Here is a 21,482-nt window from a genome sequence, read left to right as displayed (position 1 = left end):
AAAAATCTCGCAACAGCAGCTCTAACAAAGGAACCTTTTGCATTTAAAGAGTCTTTTCAGCCAAAGAAAGGGGCCATCACACACCTGATAGGGTAACCTCATTATCACACCCTGGAAAGAGATAGCTTTTCTCTTGTTTGAAAGGTCACCACCCTCTTACTTTAAAAATGGGCAGGTGCCCCGTCACCTCAGGCAAGATTGAGTGAAAAGCTTGGTCAAGCAGCAATTAAATCTGTAAAAGAGGAGAGAGATGGAGGCTACCCCACCATGCGCGCGCACACACACACTAACTTCACAGCTGACTTGAGCAAAAAGAAAAACACACGTGACATACAACAGCAAACTAAACTGTGAATTTGCCATTTTTATCACGTCAGCCCGAGCATCTCGACTTAGAAATCTCACCGAATTGTTTCGCTCTATTTTCTGGTTCAGACGCCAGATTATAAAAGTTTGGAAGCACTTTATGACACAGGAAAATCCTGTAAGTCCTAACAAGAGACAGTCCTTCTCAGTTGCCATGTTTGTGTGCAACCTACACCTGTATCTGTTTTAATGACAAACCAAAAAAGTTAATTGTTTGCACCTCGTTTTTGTGTCATTATGAAAAAATTATATGCAAACATCTTGTCTGCTTTCCACAAAGATGGTTTTGAGCACTCTGAAAGGCGTTTATGTGTCTATGGACATGTTTTGCCAACACAGCTCTGTGAGACAGGGTGGAATTTGAATGAAAATGAAAGCGTCATTCGAAGATGGACATCGTTTCTTTGCAACTTTAATCCGGGTCAAGAAAGCCTTTAAATTTTCTGGGAATACACCCGTAATTAGGTATATTCTAATGACACAAACCTAACAAAATACTAAAGAAAGAACATGTAATTTCATTAGTGCTACCTTTTGAATATTAAAGACATGAATAAATGTACAAACTACAATCTGACCACAGAAAAAGGAAGATCAACATCCTACATAATGTATGTATGAGAGATGTAACAATAACAAATAATATTATATATGTTAAAATATATGTTAAAATATTTCAGAAAATCCATCTCACAGAAATCTTTAGCCAAGCACCAGAAAGAACTGCAGATCCCATTAGTCCCTGTTAAAATTAGCACACTGAGCTACAAAGCACTGTCTGTGTTTAAAGAAAAGAAAGAAAAAAAAGAAGAAGCTCTAGTACAGGAAAAAGCTCTTACCAGAGACTTTACCCCATACTGTTTCTCCACCTTCTCCCGCAGTTGCTTAAAGCACGCCTCCATGCGGTCATGAAAAGGCCTCAGTGCCTCTGTGACCTTCTCTCCATGGATCCGAACACCTTCAGCGAGATGCGGAATCTGGTGGAAGAAAAACAGCAGCGTGAGACAACTTCATCAAACACACCCTGGACTGCAGAGATGAGAGATCAGCTACATGCTGCTTCTTCCTTCAGAGGAATGCATTAGCGTCTGTCATTAACTTCATAAACTTAATTTCATGCACATGTCCTTTGGCTCATTGCCCTCTTGGATGTGCATATTCAGCACCAGCAGTAAAAGTACATCAGTAATTTTGCATATGCACTGCAAGCTTATCCAGGTGGAAGCGGGAACATGTTACAGAAAGCTGTTGCCATGACACTACCGCCGCCTTCCTGACCCCACCAACATCAATGCAACATATAAATTAAAACATGGCAATGAAAACAGGCATCTACTTTGTTTGGTTGGATGTTTTCTTCTCCATATCTGATTGCAAAAAACAGTATAATGCATCCTTTCAGGAACACTGCTGCCTCCCACTCTGTAGGAAGCTGGTGAATAACAAAATCTAAACACATACCAGAAGCAGCTCAGGTAGAGGAAAAGGGAGAAAGACAGGCAGTGAGCGAGAGTAGGGGGGAAGACTGAAACTGCTGAAAACTAGTAATTAGGAAACCCCAGTGCCACAGCTCTGCTGACTAAATCTGGTAAGAGGAGGACGCACCATCCCTTGGGAGAGTGACCATTTGAGTGTTATTTTCCTCTCTGCTGGTTAAAATCACAGGTTAAGGGTTTTCTGGGTTTTTTTGCAGAGGTGTTTCATGCCATCTTTGGCAAAAAAAAAGCAAAGATGTTATAGTCAGCTGTGTTAACAGCAGATCCCTTCTCTCCCATAGCAACTGTAAAAATATTACTTTACCGCGTTACCTCTATAAACGAGAAATACAGTTAAAGCTGAAAAAAGGTGTTTGTAATTCCCCTCTGATGAATAGCTTAAAAAAAAAAAAAAACTGCATTAAACGGGATTTAATTTCAACATCTGCATTTACTGATCCCAGTCAGACAATGAAACAAATTCACCTGAACAAATGGAAGAAATAATCTGTGAGACATATTGGATAGGTGGGATAATAAAGAAAAGTGTTTGTGTGTGTGTCCTAACCTGACCTTCCCTAGCCTACCCTTCTTTATATTCCCCGAGGACAAACTTCCTCCCAGGGCATATCATATCATGAGCCCACTTCAATCAACTTGTCCAAAACACCAATGCACTTTTGTGATGCAATGTTTCATAATACTCCCCAAATCATTTATATTTTATTTACACCCATGTCAAGATAAGAATTTCTGTCAGAAAGGAAGATTAGCAGCGCAGAAACACACCTGTTAAAAGATACTAGCCACCTAGCTATATGTTCTCAGGCATGTGATACGATGTGCTAATAAACAGCATCCTGTGATATGAGAATCACAAAACCTTTGGCCCGAAAGCATAAATGAAATGGAGGCCACAGACACCATGCAGGCATTCCCCCTGTTAGTGAGCACCTGCATCATCACCACTGGGATCTCACGGAAGAAGGAAAAGATGCGTCTGGGTATGAAAAGGCGAAGGGAAGGAAAAGAGAGGCAGAAGGTGAAAAAGGTTAAGAGAAAGGAGGGGGGAGAGGAGTTTTTGAAGGACGAAGTGTTGTGAGATGAAAAAGCAATGAAAAAACACAGCGAGAGTGAAAGCTGAGGCAAGATTCACGTCTCCCAGGATACCCACATCTTTTTATAGACCTTTGGATGATTGAGTGCGGCTGAGTTGAGGCATGGCAACAGATTTCTGCTTGGTGGCTGCACAGCGATAAGCTCATTGCGGAAGACACTTAGGCTCAAGGTTGTCAACACACACACGTGCGTATATGCGCACACAAACACACACAAACTTGCGAGTCTAATTACATAACTTAACTTTTTTAAAAATGCTTTTAATCCTCTCCGGCTGTCTAAGAGAGATATCTGTTTATCAGTTTCACAATTTGGCATATCAGTAAGAGATATCAGCTCTCGTGATGATAAGGTGAATGTCATTATTAGAAACTGGGGACTTGGTTCTGCATTCATAAAAAGCCAACACCAAGTCCACGGTAAACATTATCTTACAGAGTCATGACAATACAAAGTGTAAAAACTAGTTTACTTCATGGAAGAGGTACATTTGAGTTATTTTACGGGATAAACAGGCAAAGCTGAGGTGTCAGAGATGACATGCTAGTTGGGGAGGCTAGGCAAAGCTAAGAGTGTTGTTGTTGATCATAAGTCACAGTGACAATAACATGTCACTAACAGTGCCCCCTTTCATGCAAGCTTTGAAAATAGCATTCATTAATATATTAGAAGACAATCAAAATGGCACGAAGGATACTGACATGTGGGTAGTTTGAGTTTTCTGCCCCGATATTGATAAATGACGGTAGCAAAAACAGTGGAAGAGTGTATCTAAACCAACACAGCAGTGTGTAAAACTACAGACTGCTTGCAGAGAAGGTCAGACGAACTGAGCACAAAGGAGTCACGAGTACAAGAAAATGAGTGGTTATTAAATAGAACATGCACAGTTCAAGCCTAACAGCATGACTTTGCTGTTCTGTGAACACAGAAACTAGACACAAGCGTGTCTAAAATTACATAGAGGCGATACAATACGACAATTGTGGCCACGTCTGTCCTTTTTTAACCCCCTTATGACAAAAGATAATTTTTGTCAGAAGCTTTAAAGGTTGCAAAAATAACCAGGACTATCATGAACCTATAACAGTTTATTTTTAATAAGAAGCAAACAAGACTGCATTTAGTCATTCATTACGACTGCTTAACCATTAAAAGTTCTGGTTTTATTTTTGTGTCCCGAATTCACATATTGTGCCATCATAATTCCATAAAAACAAGAATTTTTGAACTAAACATCAATCTTTCTCACTGCACTTCGTTTAGTGGGCTGCAGCGATTAGAAATCACGCTAGAGCCCCATTTATAAACAGGCAAATGCCAGTATTATCAGCTGACAGCTATAAATGAAATGGCACTGTGGTTTAAACACCCCCCCCAAAAAAAACAGAGCCTACTGTTCTTAACTGAACCCTGTCATTCAACTGCCTTTCTGATTCACAACAAACAGACTTCTGAGCCACACCCCGCGGTGGTAGGACAGCCACGCTGACTTCGAGATGCTTGGTATTAAAGCTGCGATGACATATTAAGACCTTTCGTGAAGGTCGCGCAGGTCTTGGAGACGTACGCAACATTTGGCGAGTCAGACAGACTAATAAGCAGACTCCGCTTTATGTGAGATGAAGCGACCAAAAGAAAAAGGCTTCTGTTAGAGGGTCCTATTAGGAAACAAGCCTGCCATTAAAAGATGATGTTTTTATGCTTGTGAATACAATGTTGATGCCCTGGTGAAAATTCCCCTGATCGTTTAGCTCCCCATAAACAGACTGAACGATGTAGAAGTGAGGCGTTTCAGGAACTAATTTAGGCATCTTTCCAGAGCCAATTATAAACATAAACATTTCTAAAAACCCCTACTTCGTACTTGCCAGGGAGTTGTTGTTGTTGTTTTTTTACAACACCTATTTTCCTGATTTCCACTTGCTCATTTCTCTCTAATTACTAAATGAGGACAATGGGTATTTCAGGATAGCAGTGCACAACGGCTCATTTCTACCCGTTTAGTTTGCTCATTGGAGCCGGCTCGCCTTCATTTGTCTCATTTAGATGGATTCAAAACACAAGATAAACAAGCCTGCAGTCTCTGGCAAAGAGACAGCTGACACCAATTCAAATCTGCTTTAGTGATCGCTCTAAAGTTTGTTGTGGGTATGTTTGGCACAGGCTTTCCTCTATGGCATGTGTGCATTATGATTACACCAAATAACCTCGAAATAATTTGAAACAATGATTTTAAGGACACTTTTTGAAATGGCTCCTTATCTGAGTAGTACCCTGGAATTAAAAAATAAAAGCCTATGCCACAAATGTAATCACACCAAGATTACTGCTTGCTGCCATTGCTTCATGATAAGTATAAAAATAACTGATAGGTCTTAGAGATGAAATCCAGCTGCTTGCTCCAACCCTGTCATGTATAACGTCTTTGTGATATGCACAACGTTCCAGGAGTGATGAAGCAGCAACATGCTTATTTTTAGGTAACCTGCCGCTGCTGTGTCAACCTCTACTTCAGTCAGCGATTTCCTACAGATCCCCACGTACGCGCCACTTGTATGTCTAAGTAAAGTAGGCACACATGGAAAATTGTATTTTTAAAAAAAGTCTTCGCTATACAGCAAAACAATTATGTGAGCAGCATCATCAGTGTCAGACGCGAGGTACGAATACAAGATACATTCTTCTGTGTGAATCACTGAACCGTGTAAAGTCAAAAGGCACAACAAAAACAAAAGAGCGTTTCTTTTCAGAGTCGGCGAAGTTCCACCAAAGATGCGGAGCACAAAGTCGACCTATTTTACAAACAACTGAGAGAGGTACAACTTTAGGAAATTAAATGATCTTTCTCTTTCCTTGGAGTGAAGAATAAGAAGCAGACTTTTCTTGTATCTGTTCAGATCCTGGGTGAACCATAAGGCAGGAAACCACAACTTCTTGAGTATTAAAGTAACCCACAGTTCAGATCCAGAGAGTTATACTCTATTAAACAGGATGTTGCTTTCCAGCGGTCCTCGTGTGCATTTCTTGCCTGCTGCATGTGCATCTCGCTCAGTGTTGCAGTGATGCTCACAGAGGCTCACATTTCCCCTGTTTGCAAGAGTTACTGCACTGAAAACTACTGCTACTGCACAAACAATAATGTATGTTCAGCTGTAAGTTTCACACTGATTCTTTTTTTATTTTTTATGTATAATCACTTTAATGAAGTGTCACACATAAATGCAATTTTACTTTAAATTTCAAAATCACACAGCGTAATGTCTGGAAGGCTGTAGATGGTGGTGCAAGGTTTGAACATTTCTGGTGTTGATTCCATTAATAAACTTCTCTAATAATTTTAACCATAGTGACTTGCCCAAAGCAAATGAATGCAAACCAGTGCCAATGATGTTAAAAGACTGAGTGGGATGAATGCACATTTTCATGCCTCCCAAGCTCCTTCACACCATCTAATCCATACTCAGCATTTTGACTGCCTGTCGGCCATGTCTTCCTATGCTCTTTACTTGTGCTATGGAAAAAGAATGCAAAGAATGTAACATCGTTCAAAGTAAATAATTTCAAACAAACTGGCAAAAGCACTGTTCCCTGAATCCTGAACCCTTATGATGCTTTGCCATTTTCACCTACGTGTCCCATGGCTCTTCAGTGCTATGGTCTTACCTGCCAGGCAATGAGGTCCTTTAGTTTCTCTATCTTTTCAAGGTCCTCCGGATGCTCCTGGATGTACTTGTCATTGAAAAAGGCCTGGAGAAAAAAAAAAGATGGCAGACAGAAAAACACTGGAGTAAGTATGACTATATAGAAAGGAGGAAAACCTGGAGTAAAGTTAGGTAAAGGTAAAAATGTAAAGATGTTTGCGATATAAATAAAAAGAAAACTGGGAGGAAATAAAGATGAAACAAGGGTGAAGCACTGGGAAGGTCTGTTAAGATGTGAAAAATGTAGTCAAGACAACCATCTCTCATCCACTGCTCGCACTATTTCACTGAGACGAAGGAGTGACCTGAGGGCAAAGAATTCCCGTTGCTTCTCCTCTGACTCAGAAGGCACCCTCAAGACCGGTATAACTCTATTTCAGGTAGAGAACCCAATAGGCTATCGCTTTTTAAAATAATCAAAAGGGTAAAAGAGTTGTGTTTAAAAAACAAACAGAAAAAAGACCACATGAGCCACTATAGTATTTGGATTACACGTGAAAAATGATGAAAAACAGGATACAGTGAAGACTGAGTTGGGCTTTTGGAAAAGGAAAAAATAATGGATTTATGATGACCTACAAGGAACATGATATAAATAAAAAGGTATAAAACATTAACCATCATAGTGATAGGGATTCAAGAATTTGCAGCAAGCATACGATGATAAGAAGTAGGAAGAAGTAGAGATGCGCTAATTGCAATTTTCTGATTCCGACTTTTATTTTTCAATTCAGATCAGGAAAAAAAAAGTTTAAGCTTTAGAATTTAGGCAACAAATTACAGGATGTTCAGTCACTTAAACTGCATTAATGCTGTGCTCTTACTGAGTCTGCTGGCTTGTTGCTGGCTCTGAACTCTGGACAGCTTTAGCCACTTGGCCTTTGCTGACTTCTTAAAAATGTCAGTGCTCATCTGGGTTAGGGTGATTTAAGTGTCTGATTAAGTTTGTTGTTATGAATGTTTTTGTGGTGGCCCACATGTAGTTTATCTCGGCACTCGGAGACGACCAGCATGGGGCAGCGAGTGATGCTAAACAGACCAGTTACTAATCAGATATTTATCAGGCTAACTGGTCAGTCACTGGTCTGGAAATGAGTGGGTTTTGGTACTTGGTACTCTAATAATAACACCCAATTCACATCATGTAATATAACCTGGAAATTAATGTGTTTTTATTTGAATGAGTTTAAAACATACTTTGATGATCTTAGAGATAATTTAAAGACACGGAGTACCTTTTTATCCTTAACGTGTGCTATATGCAAAAATATATACTATAAGCAACAATAAATAACATAGGCATTCCTCTTGTTTCGTTTTCAGAAAATGTTTTGGTTTTTTTTGGAAAATGTGTGAGATGATTCTGTGATGATGATGATGATGATGATAAGACATGTCTATTAGAATTCTTTATGGCAGTTACAAAGCAGTTACAAAGCTAGAGAAGTGGATGCTTAGCTCAGCTTACGACAAAGAAGGAAAATGGGGAAACTGTTAGCTTAGCTTGTTCACCAGTGCTGACTAGCACTGGTGTGTAAAACTGTAGGCTAATGAAAAAAATAAGTGCTTTGCCTCTCAGTGTATGAATTTTATATATCATGCCCCTGCTTCTGTGTATTGAACAGTCTCAAGGTCATCTTAGGGTCATCTTTAGTCATGTCTGCTGTGGTAGGCTCCTGCCAATCTTGCCCAGAGAGATAAAGGGGCATCATTTATTTCAACTTTACAACACCTAAGGCTAGAAACCGAGTCTTAAGGTTGTGCACTGGCCCTATAGATTTGAGTCTCCTGGTTCTAGCTTTATGTTTAACAAACCTTCACGGCATTTAAAACAAGATAAAATAAAGCTTCATGAATTGTGGAAACGTTCAAATTAAAGATTTGGACATGAATGTATAAAAGTTAAGATGATTTAGACACATCCAGAACTATTTTCATTTGTCTACCTTCTCGTAGTTGGTAAAACCTCCCATGACAGCTGGGTCCACAATCCCATTCAACAGCATGGAGAGCGGGTTGATGGGAAGGTTGGGATCATTGAGATGCCTCTGTACCATGCTGCTGATCTTCTCATTGGTCTGCTGCATTGTTTCAATGGCATTTTCCAATGGACTGATCTCCTCCTGTGTAGCACAGAAGTTAAAGGTGATATCAGATATTCCCAGCGCTTATTCGCCTGTTTCAGTGCAAATACACATACTGTACACCGCTTTCATCCCTGCGATTACAACAATCAAAGCGAAACATTTTGTGTTACGAATTACAGAAAGGTTATAAGAAGATAGGCTGAGGATCGCTTAACTACACACATAAATCAAACAGAAACAATGAATAATTTTTGATCACCGTGCCCATATATGAACCTGGAACTGTCAAACGAAGATGGATAGTGTGTTCGTGTATCAGAACTTCAAATCCCATGCCAACAAAAAAAAAAAAAAGACTAGCAATTTAGAGGAAAAGATGAATGAAGTACTTGGAACTGTTGTCATTCATTTCACTACGGTGTGAAAGCTAATTTTGACACAATCTATTTAACTCCACATAGGGGCAATCTCATCTCTTGGATGGATGAAAAAAATCACTTCATTGTATTAAGAGTTTAGAGAAAACATGCATGGACTGTTAAGTAAATGTCAGAATTAGACCCAAGCCAAAAAAGTAAAGATGTTGTACAAGCGAGACAAATCTCCAATCTGCTCCGGTATGTCTCAGGCCAGCTCGATAAAAAGAATTGTCAGATGGAAGGATTAGGCCTGGTGAATCTCAGCCCAGTCATTAAGCTTTAAATAGAGAGTCTGACCTCAGGGACCTTGCCTCTCCCTGGCTCATCTGGAGGGCAAGCTGCTCCTGACAGTAAATTCTAACTCTGCCTGAAGGAAGAGGTGTCCGCTCCGAATTAGTGTGACAATGGAGAGTAAAACTCTGCTACATGGACTCAGGTGTTTGGGAGGTAAAGGAAGGCTAATCGCACTAAGTAGTGCATTTGTTTTGGGACAAACTAAAAACACATGAAAAAAAAAAAAGCCTGTTTGGACTCTTAATTGACACTATAATCTGCCCTTGTGCTCATGACTTATACGGTGCACTTTTTTCCCCGTACTCGGGGATGAACATTTAAAAATATATATATATTAAAAGATCACTGATAAAGTAATTACATTTCGATAAAGCTTCAGTCAACACTTAGGTCCTCTGCTGTTGTCTGAAGGGTTTTCAATACTGTAATCCAGGTAATTGTACAAAAAGTGAAAGGAGAGCAAAGCCTGAACTGTTCTCCAGTTATATTTGTGCTGTGTAGCAATTTTCAGTAGAAACAGGAGTGCCTGGTGAATCAATGTGGGCCATCTGGCAGAGAGAGAACGTGCCCTGTCGTTAGCCCGGGGAGTGGCACCCCTGCGTCTATACTGCTTAAGTGGACAAATCACATTGATTGTCTTTAAGCAAGCCTGCAGATCCTCATCTGATTAGGAGCCTTGCTTGGCACACAGGCCCTTCATACTCACAGTGGAGACTGACTTGACTTCAAACCAGCGCAGGATGCCAGGAAGTTTGTACGCTGTAGAGTACGTGGTTCTCTCAATCCACATGTTCTGCAGACACAAAGACAGACACAAAATTGGAACACAGTTCAAATCAAAATAATGTGGCTCTTTAAACAGATCAAGCTGCAGCTGTGCCAAGATATCGCAATGAAACAAGACTGTTGTTGCATAGATGAGATTTTAGTGACGCAATGGATTTGGTTGGAAGACGGCTCTACTGCCTCCCCGTCTGGATCGGAGCTCATTTGCTCAAGTGCTCAAGGGCAGTTCCAAAAATGTTGAGACAATGTGTAAAATGTAACATTAGAATAAAAACAAAATGCAATAATTTCCACATTTCATAAATCTGTATTTTATTCACAACAGAACATAGAAATCAAATGTTTATGCTGTCAGTGCTACCAGTCACCCTCCTAGTAGATGGTAAGAAATTTCAGAAAATTCACCCCTGACCTTGAGAACAAGGTCACTGGGATTTGAACTTTTCTGAGATTTTAAGTAGACTAATCTATGGTATCAATTTAAAAATCCTACGTCACATTATTCTCAGATTATTCTCAAACTCGGGTGTTGAGCCTGCCCGCACATTCAACCGGGTGACAATGACAACACCCCACTGTCCACCTTTTTATGGCTGAGGAAAAAACAAAGAAACTCATTTTGTGTTTGATGGCAGTAAGACATTTTTTAAAAAGGCACAGGGCCAACTGAGGAGATCAGATACTGGATTTTTGGGAGAAGAATGTTCCGGTCCGATATGGATTCTAGCTGCTCAGCAGTACTGGGTTTCCTCTGTCGTAATTTTCCTTTCATGATGCACCAAATGTCTTCAGCTGGCAAAGGTTCAAGGCTTTTCCACTACAAAGCAATACTATTGCAACAGATGCAGTATTGTCTTACTGAAATATGCAAGCCCGTCCCTGAAAAAGACTTGCAGTTACCTTTCTGCACTGACCGTGGTCTACAAAAGCACCAATGCAAACCACTAATGCAGGCGTTTCAACTGAGAATCGTGCCTGTTTTAAATGCACCTGAGAGCTTGAAAATCAGACATCCAATAGTGATGTTCAGTCTTGTCATTTGTCCCAGAGATTTGTCCACTTTTTCCCTCTATCTTTTGATGATATTATGTACTACAGATGATGAGATATTTCAATTTTTCACAATTTTTACATTGACGGGCATTATTCTGTTTTTCAAAAATGTGTAGATGTGTTTGTTTTTTTGCAGATTGGTGAACCTCTCCCCATCTTTACTTCTGAGAAGCTCCGCCTCTTGGGTTTGGGCTTGTGCGATTTGCAAATCACTGCATTCTGTTATTTATTTACAAACACATCAGCCCAACTTTTTTGTTATTGGAGTTGTAATATGGGATATGATATGAAATTGGATAGCTTCTAAAGCATCAAATATTTATAATCTCAAATAACAGTACACATTGAGAAAAAGAACTTGCATGGCAGGGATCACCTGCAAGTGAGGTCTGCTCCAAATGTAGTTTCCAGCCTCTTTTTAACAACCAACACATCTGAAAAGAAAACTAATACTTCTATTTAAATATTTAGAGACTGCGTTGTCTTTAAAATCTACTTACTACTCACTCAGGAGCATCTGCAAATGACAAGGATTTGTGTTTATTGACATGCATAATAGATGTGACAGACACAATATGTCAGGCAATAGATATCCATAATCGCTCTGTCAAGACAGAGAAAGTCCAATCAGTCTGACAAGAGAAGCAAGTCTAAGATGAGTGAAATTCATCACCCTGTTCTGCTGAAGTGACGCCACAGTAAACACAGAGGAAAGCGTGACTGGCTTTAATTTGTCGTCCTTGTTATTGCTACCTGGTTATTAAGTGCGCTCAAAGAATAACTCACTAGATAAACTAAAAAACGACTTGACAGTAATAGTTGCATTTACTAAACTGGAGATAGATCACTGTCAGCGATTTTATTTTGTTTGGATGCTCTTGTTGGCACCACCTTCTCCTGTGTTCAAAGATGAATAAAATCCTCCGTCTATCCCTCCTCTGCGGTGTAAATTCTTCTGCCTATGTAAATTAGCTCTATGTTCTGCGGTGCTATTGATTTTCTGTGCTGAAAATATCTACGTAAGTATACGTGCATCATAAACTTGAAAGATTTCTCAGTCCTACGCTAGTAAATTTCAAGGTGGTGGCCGTGACACAACAGCAACCTGATGAGAACAGGCAAAAATGAAAATCCATTTTCAGCTCGACTCCACTTGCCACATCTCAGCATAAAACACTGACAAGCTTTTTGATCGGGTTCGGAGGCTACTAATCTACCTACTCTAATTTAACCTACTTAAGTACATTATCTTGCAAGTGTGCAACTTGCAAATGGAGCTGAGTCATTTGTTCCTGGGAAATTATTTCATAAATTTACTTGTATTTTTTCCTGTGTTTCATCTCTGAATGTGTGTAAATGACAAAGAAAAAAGATTTTTCTTTCTTTGTCAGTATAACTGGAATTCTTTAACAGTTACTGGTTGGTACACATTTTTTTAAACCTACCATTTCTACCGCTCCTGTAAACGTAGACTCACATGTTCTACTGTAGTCCAGTAACACAGTCTTTATGTTAATTTTATGTCTGAAGTTAACCATATAAATGGGGGAAAAACTAAGTAACAGTAAACAAACAAACAGAAAAAGACGGGAATTACCGCAAACTCATTGTCGGGATCCTTCTCTCCCTTCCTCACCGGCCTGGAATACTGGAATTTATGGACTTCATTTACCGTGTAGAAGCTGGGGAGGGAGAAAAATCAGTACCTGAGTAAATTAAAACTGTTATGGGCAATCCACAGCTTGATTCAAAGGTTGATTGCTTTACTTCAGGTCAAACACAGGACAAACCGCCTCCCAGGGCAGCTGTGACAGGAATTATTGTGATTTGCATTTGGCTTTTGACTAACTATCCGAGATATGGCCTCATTGTGGGAAATAAATTCATTTTCGGCTCCCACACATAACTGGGAGGCCCTAAAGTTAGCCTGAGATGTCAGACATGCAGATAAGCTGCAGCACACCTGACAGGGGCACATGACTAACAGGGAGGAAATTTGCCAAATCAGGTTAACAGACTTTTCACAGCAGGAAAATGATGGTGTTACATAGTGGCTGTGGATACATGGCTTCCCTTACACAGGCTCATTACTTGCTTTCTTCGGCCCACCTTCATCTGTCTCACTTATTGCCATAAAGAGACATAATCACAGTCTCCTAGGAAAATTAGTACACCATATTGCATTTCCCATTTCCAAAACCACACCATATGGTTCGAAGCGTGCGAACTGGCTTTATTAGCAAATAATTATAAAGAAAATATGAACTGAATCAGTGCCAATCCAGAGCCACAACCCTATAATGATTAAAGAAATCGCGATCAATGTGTGCAGATGGGATGCTTGAACTTTTTCTGTGAAGGACCGATAATCTTTTTGATGAACAGACCACAAAAAAACAAAAAACCCATTTGTGACTACACAGAAAAGCTGGACTCAGGTGCCCCAACATTTGAGCCTTTTATGTTACACCGAGGACCAGATGTTCCCGTCTGTGCTTACTCGCAAAGGGCAGCACACTGTTTAATGAACATAAGACATATTCCCAAGTTAGCTGAAAAAGTTCAGCATTCACTTAAAAAATGAAGCCTCTGAACTTCTGCTTTAATAAACAGATTATTAAAGCAGTTTAAAATCAGCCGCGTTACCCCAATTACGCCTTTTACATGTCTTTAGCTGGTGGGCTAGAATTGATGGAGTAGCATAGTCTGGCAAAGCAAGGTCAGATTGGGGTATGCTTTGCCTGCTGCTGTGACCCTGTGGCTCAAACAGCTCAGTCTCATTGCTATGCACCACTGATCTTTTCACTGAATGAGGGAATAAATGAGAGAAAATGGAGAGAGGGGGACAGAGAGAACAGCACTGCGAGAGTTGAAGAAGTTATAGACTTGGCTGAAAACGCATCATAGAAAGTTTATATGGAGCAATCCTCTGTCAGTCTCTAAACACGGCTGTCTAATCTAGGCCATTTAACAAAGTTACATATTCTGATCAGATACACTTAGCGAGCAAGACAACAGCGTGCTGAAAAGATCAATGCAGGGGAATGTGACCAGTGCCTTGACTGGGCTTCTGATAAGATCACTGCGCAGGTATATTTGCCTAAAGGCTTTCCCGTGTAAATGTCTTCTTTTAATTATGCCCATTGATGCGTTGGATGGCATACCTAAGTGAATTTGCACAGCTGAGCGATGCAGCACATGGCTGGCGTACAGAATGTGTACAAAGGGGAGCATGAGGGCCCAATGTTTGCTGTGGCCCTGACGCGCCACACAATGGTATTAATGATGTCAGAGGAACAATGTTGTACTTGGCACAGTTGATAACAGCAGATGACTGCTGAAAGTTAATAACCACTAGAACGACAAGAAGGTCAAGCGCTGTTTGTTCTACAGAGACCCACATTTAAATCAAGATTTAATCGCCTTTCTCCACAGCATAAGTCAGAACGCCACACGAAAATGCGAATGCATTTGGACTCGTGTGTCACCACAAGCTCGCTGACCCGTTTGAATGACTGGGGGCAAGTAAACTTGGCTTTGCCAGATTGAAATTAATCTTATGTGACTCTGAGTTATCCACTGTAACTGTGAAGAAGTGAAGAGCAGGGACTTTGTTATTACCTGAGTATTTGCTCAGAGACAGACTTGTTTTGAAACTTGGCAGGCAGGTCGAGAATGGGCTTCACGGTAAAACACTGGATGTCTTAAGCAGAAACATCAAGGAATAAATGAAACTGTTGTACACACATCACTGAAGAGAAGTTACTCAGAAGCTGGTGGCGATTCAACCTTATAGTTAATACTGCAGTAATTTACATTTTGCAGTCTAGCTCTGTTCTAGGACGCCCTCACAGAACACAGCATACATCAATGGCAATCGCTATGCTGTATATCAAGTCAGAAATGATACGAAATGGAGAAGCTGGGGTGGAGGTGGATTTACAAAGCATCTTATAACTGTATGCAGGCTAATGCAGTTTAAACAACATGCCCCGAGCTTTCATCTGGCACTGAGGTCAGCTAATCTGTCGCAACTGCTGACTGTGCTTGACAATTTGTTGTAATGTATTGCTACTGGAAAAAAACAAGATGACATAGTAATGACAGTAATATTATTAACCTTCTGGACTGACCTATACAGCCATCTGAAAAAGATAGTTTTCAGAGCAGTTTTCGCTGCAGCCCTGTGAAAAGCCAAGTACACCCAAAGCACCTTTAAAAGCAATAACATTTTTTTTCATAAAATTTTTTTTTTTTCTGGACTTGAAGTGTTTTCTTCAAGTATTGACCTCATCAGCCTCTCAGACCGTTGTGGAATTTTGTCCCACTCTTCTTTACAACATTACTTAGGCTTATTGAGGTTTGTGGGGATTGCATTGTGCACAGCTCTCTTAAGATCCTGCCTCAACATTTCAATCTATTTAAGCCTGGACTTCGGTTGGGCCACTGCAACAACACAATTCTTTTCTTTTTCATAGATTTGCTGCTGTGCTTGGGATATGACCTAATTTTGGCCAATCGTTAGCTGTTGGACAGGTGGCCTGATATTTGACTCTCGAACCCTTTAACGAGTTCAACTAAGAGACTGCAAGGTGTTTGGTTGTTCCCAAATGTGGTGCTGTGCATTATAGGTGAACACCTCTAATCTGGTCTTGTCCAAAGGACATTGTTCCACAAGTTTTGTGCAAATGCAACTTTGCAAACCTAAGCCATGCTGCATGAAAGACTAAAGGTTTTCCTCTGGCAACAATTCCAAACAAGACACATTTGTTCAGTCTTTTTCTAATTATACTTTCATGAACTTTAACATTTAACATCCTAACTGAGGCTTGTAGTGTCTGAGATGTAGTTCTTGGGATTTTTCAATCTTTTTCCGTGCACTGCAGAGTCTGATCTTGGGGTGAATTTGCGGAGACATCCAGTCTTCGGAAAATTGCAGCATTGTGCTAAAATAGACCTGAATGCTCCAGACCAGGAAACTGCACAAACTTCTGCTTTTACAAAGTTGATCACTCACACCACATATGTTTGATTAACAGCACCTGCCCAGCCATTTAATTTAAATGGAAGCAGTAAGCGTGTACTTGTACTGCATAAAGTCATATGAAAACGTTACTTTTCACATGACTGTAATTGCATCATGATTCAGTCCAATTTGTCATTCACTTTAAATGGGGTGACGTCATGAACTGCCAGAATGTCCATGCTTCACTTTGCTTAAAAGCTAAGAAACCTCTTCCTGTGCAAGTATGTAGCCATTCTGTGGAAAATAAAAATTATATACTCTTATTCTGTGCACTGATATAATTTAATATGGTGGCTGCACTAAAAAAAATGAAAAACAACCTTTTGAAAATTACCCCTTAAAGTTAAAAAAAAAAAAAAAAAGTAAAATAAAGATTTGCTTAGTAAATGTGCTAAGGATACACTGTCCAGAGGAAGACTTTGTGTCTTCGCTGGGTGGTGTCGTTGTCTTCATCTTCTCTGCATTGGGAAACTGTGTCAGGAGACGTGCCTCGAAGTCTTCTCGCCGCTCATACTCCTTCCCGCGGTAAATGAACATTTTGTTCTGAAGGACACAGAAGAAGACACTAAGATCGTAAAAACATCTTCATGAATGCATAATTCGAATTTACATTTGCAATATATATGCATGAGGGTACACTACTTTATGAATATGAATATATATTTAAAGTACACACACTAATAGTACACAAAGAGCATGCAAGACCATGACGAAATGAGAAAAGCACTTTGATTTGCAAATCTACTTTGGCTGGTACCGTCGCTGGGTTCAAATGCATCATCATAATCTCCATTTTAAACATTTGGAAATGCACGTGACAGAAAGTTCTCGGAACCGATTCAGTGATTCGGTTAAGTGAATCCTAGCCAAGATCAGAGTTGGCTTGCTTGAGGAGTATTTCTGTTTAACCCAACTGACATACAAATGGCCACTAGCATTTTGCTGTGGGCTCTTTCTAACAATAACCTCTAATGTGGTTGAAACATTGTAATGTTTTTGAAGGCAGACACAGAGAATTTTCCCGTCAGATATTAGTGCAGTAACATGACATGTCATCTTTGCATTACAGCAGTTAAGTGTCTTCTGGAAACCATGACGTGGTGCACTGGTTATGAGGCTGAATATGACTTAGTTTATAAGCATAATAAGGAAATTAGACGACAGACAGTTTACAAGTAAGGGTTACACATAGGAATATAAGTCTAGTAATTTCTCTCCCATAAGCCATGGCACAAGAGCTACATGTGTGCTATCTGTTCTCATGCACAGACGGCAGAGCACATTTCTGTTTCAGACTTGCGTGAGAGTCTCAATTGTCACGTTAGTTTCTTCCTTATCCTCTCAGTTTCACTGTGCATGTGCAACCCCTCTGAGCAGAATGCTGCAGAAAGCAAAAATTTAAAACTTGACACTGCCCTTACTTAGGCTTCAAGAACAATAAAAATTAGCGAACCTCGTGAATGACTATCCATAAAAGCCAAAGAATACACACAGTGATACATAGGCACTTTTCATTTATTAGTGAGATGAATTGCAGGGATGATAAACACCTCGGGCACAAAAACTTTACAAAGACAATCCAAGTTGTTGTTTTTTTTTTGTACTTTAATTTGTCACGAGTCTGCATTTCTCTAAGACAAATTAAAATCTGAACGAAGACAGCTAGTCTTTCTCCAGCACTGCATATTGTTTTCTTATTCATAAGAAGACAGCAGATTCGCATTATGCTCGTTGAGCATTCAGGTCGTGTGAACAGTTATCTCAATGTCATAATTCTCCTTTTCATTACCCTCAACCCCACACTGGCTAGTTCTGGAAAAGAAAACCACTTTCAGTGAGATAATGAGTCATACTAAAATGGTCTTTTCTTTCTGGCTAGTGGGTAAAAAGCAATTTCCGACGGTCAAGTGACAAAACAGCAACAGGTCACATAACTTAATGCCATGGACTTTAAATAAAATTCATGTTGTCAGGATTTGAGGTCTTAAGGTCTTTATGTCATACCCCTCTTTACAAAGAAAAGCCAACGGAAATGGATGGATACTTCCTTTGAATCTACTACATAGATTGGCATATAAACTGATGAAAAGGTCATCTTGTTTTAATCCAAAACAAAAATAAATTATAAGAGAAGAGTGCACGGAATGCTCCTAGAAATGCATGAGCCATGAACGTGCCTTCAGCTGCTTGAATGTGCTCAGAAGTCTGTCTGAAGAACATTTTGACTGATAGAACATGACAGCTCATATCAGAGTGTCTCCGAATGTGGAGTCTTAGGATACATATTTCAAACCAACTCTCACACCCTCAACCACTCTATAAGCTGAGCTGTCACAGGAAACTCAATACGGGGATTAAGTAAAGTTTAGGACTGATGGGAAGAGAAAGGAGAAAGGAATAAATAAGAGAGGGAAACAATGGTTAGAGGAAATACTAAGGATTTGAAAGCTGAAACTGCTCCGTAAGTTTTTTTTTATATAGAAAATAAATATAACAACAAAAAAGAAATGATACAAAGCTTTTTGGAAAAGTAATTTTCAAGGTTAAAAAGACAACTTTGGTTAAATATTCTGGTCTTGATCTTTTTGTACAATAATATAACCATTTATACAATATAGACCTATTGATGAAAACAATCTAAAACCACTCTGATATTCTTTTGTAGCACACAGCAACTGGAGTCAATGACCTAATCGAGTCTGATGTTTTAAAATGTTATCTGTAGCCTTTTACCGCTAGCACCTTAGTTACTAACTATATTAACAACTAATAAATCATAAGCAGTTGAATTATGTACTCTTGCATAAAATCAATTAGTATGTGGGAGGGAGGTTACGAAAAGTCTTCATCGAGGAAATTTTTTTTTTTCCCCCTGAGGACACTGCAGTGCTGCAACAAAAAGCAATACAAGGCGTGACTGATAATTTGGGGTCCTCCTTATCATATTGTCCAACATTAACACCAGTATAAATTATCACATGACAAAGTGTCATATCATCATTCATATAGCAACACCATATGTTTGTGTTCCCTGTCCAGAACTACAATGAGACAAGCCCAGGCATGTCTGAGAGTGAAAGCAGTCTTAGCTGCTGATGACAATTTAATACCTAACAAAGGAGCTCCTTCAACAACATCCAACTCTGCCAAATATATCCAAAAAAGTGTTGCTGCCGGAAGGTGGAAACAACAAACTTGTTTTACCGCTTTGCTTTTACCGCAACCAGGCTATTAAGTGGGGAAGAAGGAATACAAACAGCTGGTGGTGTATGACCCAAGAGTAAACAAGCCTTGCTAGCTGCGCTCCATTCGAGAGTTTTGTACTCTACGTGAACACTCAAAGCGCTTTACACAACACGTCTTATTCACCTATTGACACCTATTCGTACAATCACATTTTTCTATGCTTAAGTGCTTTCTGGCTAACAATCACACTCCGATGGATCCAATGGAGAGTAACTCATGGTTAGTATCTTGCCCAGGGTTCCCAAAGGAAACGGTTAAAAAAGTTGACCCAAAATTGTGGAGATCAGGGAAATTATTTTACTGCTATTGTCCAGATTAATAATATAATCTACAGCATTGATATTGCATTCAGATGTTTAAACAGTGTGTGTCTTTCAGAAAGACTAAGCCACAGGCTGACAGGAAATTGCAGGTTTGCAGAGTGTGCCTTTTGCAGAACTGAAACCGAAAGCAGTCTAAGTGCAGGTTATTCTGAGGATTACATGTAAAGATGAGCCTCTGTTCTGGTGAAAAGTCAGAAGTGCAACGGGTGAGATGAGAGAGCATTTAAGGACGACACACACACACACACACACACACACACACACACACACACACACACACACACACACACACACACACACACACACACACACACACACACACACACAGAGAATCATTTATAGGTGAGAGGTTAATCATGTTGACTTGTAACTGCGGGTTTGGAGAAGCGGGTTGACAGGAAACATCTGCCATGAAGATAGAGACAATGTTCCTTTTCAAACTGTGTTAAAAGTCATTGTGGGTTTGAATTGACGTATGCATATATTGTATCTGATGACGCATGAGGGGGCGTCATTAAATTCAAACCCTGATGGTATAAAATATCTGTTTATGTTTTGATTAGTCGGAGATCAGCCCTGTCTGCGAACGGAGCTGGTCCCCCCACGCGTGTATTTCATTAAAATCAATTGTTTGACCAAGCTCTTCTGGACCATGGTTGTTTGTACTCTCCTTCCTCAATATTTGAACCTTAACAAAATACAACATTCTGGGTACAAAATACTATGTCCCTGCTTTTGCACTATAATGCTTCTGCTGCTGGCACCTTATGGTATTAGATTCACAATTCAAATTAGGCAGTCTGTCATCGGTGACAGTAGCTCATTGGGAAAGATGGATGGAAAATTGCATTTATTTTGTGTGCACTAATAAATGCTCTCGCCTGCAAGGTGCACTCATCTATTTTTGATCAGTATTCTTTTCTATATTGACATAAAAATCATTATTGCTCATTTCCATATTGGGATATAATTTTGAAGCTATCTTGCCAAACAATACAGAAAGCCTTCTTCTATAACTGTATTTATGCATTAGTAAACCTCATCAAATTTCCAATATACCTACACAGAAATCCTTTAATATAACTATTAAGTATTTCAGAATGGGCCCTTATAAGAGAACAATGTCAACGCCATAACAACATTTAAAATGTCATAAATCTTTGGCTTTTTGATGTTTAACAAGTAAAAAAAAATTAACGACAGTGGACTAGTAACCATGACCAGCTTGTAAACTCTTTTGTATCTTTTTTTTTTTTTTTTTTTTTAAAAAGATGGAAGAATACAAATGTAAATTAAGTGTTGGTTTTTATACCATCTCTGGTTATTTCAGGTAAGGGCAAACATGAAAAAAGAATAAAACAGAGAAAGAAATAAGAGCTCCAAGCTATCCTCAAAGGTTCTTTAAAGAGCCTGTTAGATTAGGCCAGTGCAGCTTGCCCTGTCTATAATGGAGTTTCTGCCCTACCAGATGAAAGGGGTTAGACGGGGGGGCTGCGGAGATCGGAAAGTAGCCAAAGCCCTTGAGAAATGGCTGTTCTTCATAATAGAATGAAAAGGGTATGATCGGGGATCACAGTTCTTAAA

At 39.6% G+C, this 21,482-nt stretch overlaps 1 protein-coding gene and 1 long non-coding RNA gene across 5 annotated transcripts in view; one reads left to right on the top strand and one right to left on the bottom strand.

Moving 5' to 3' along the window:
- The window catches only part of dock1 (dedicator of cytokinesis 1), a 191,077-nt gene that overhangs the window by 7,499 nt on the left and 162,096 nt on the right, over positions 1 to 21,482 (bottom strand). For all 4 annotated transcript variants that reach the window (XM_040039076.1, XM_040039077.1, XM_040039078.1 and 1 more), the window contains 7 exons: positions 16,731 to 16,872; positions 14,925 to 15,006; positions 12,901 to 12,985; positions 10,171 to 10,257; positions 8,611 to 8,787; positions 6,627 to 6,710; positions 1,206 to 1,343 (listed from right to left, as the gene is read on the bottom strand). In XM_040039076.1, coding sequence (XP_039895010.1) covers positions 1,206 to 1,343; positions 6,627 to 6,710; positions 8,611 to 8,787; positions 10,171 to 10,257; positions 12,901 to 12,985; positions 14,925 to 15,006; positions 16,731 to 16,872 — 795 coding nt within the window. The remainder of the gene's footprint in view (positions 1 to 1,205; positions 1,344 to 6,626; positions 6,711 to 8,610; positions 8,788 to 10,170; positions 10,258 to 12,900; positions 12,986 to 14,924; positions 15,007 to 16,730; positions 16,873 to 21,482) is intronic.
- On the top strand, positions 3,836 to 21,192 carry LOC120738052. Its single transcript, XR_005696893.1, has 3 exons — positions 3,836 to 3,953; positions 4,746 to 4,751; positions 21,177 to 21,192. It is a non-coding gene; the product is annotated as an uncharacterized LOC120738052 (long non-coding RNA).

This window comes from Simochromis diagramma, unplaced genomic scaffold, assembly GCF_900408965.1.
Source record: "Simochromis diagramma unplaced genomic scaffold, fSimDia1.1 OVJJ01000402.1, whole genome shotgun sequence".
Taxonomy (NCBI): domain Eukaryota; kingdom Metazoa; phylum Chordata; class Actinopteri; order Cichliformes; family Cichlidae; genus Simochromis; species Simochromis diagramma.
This window is presented reverse-complemented; position numbering and strand designations above follow the sequence as displayed.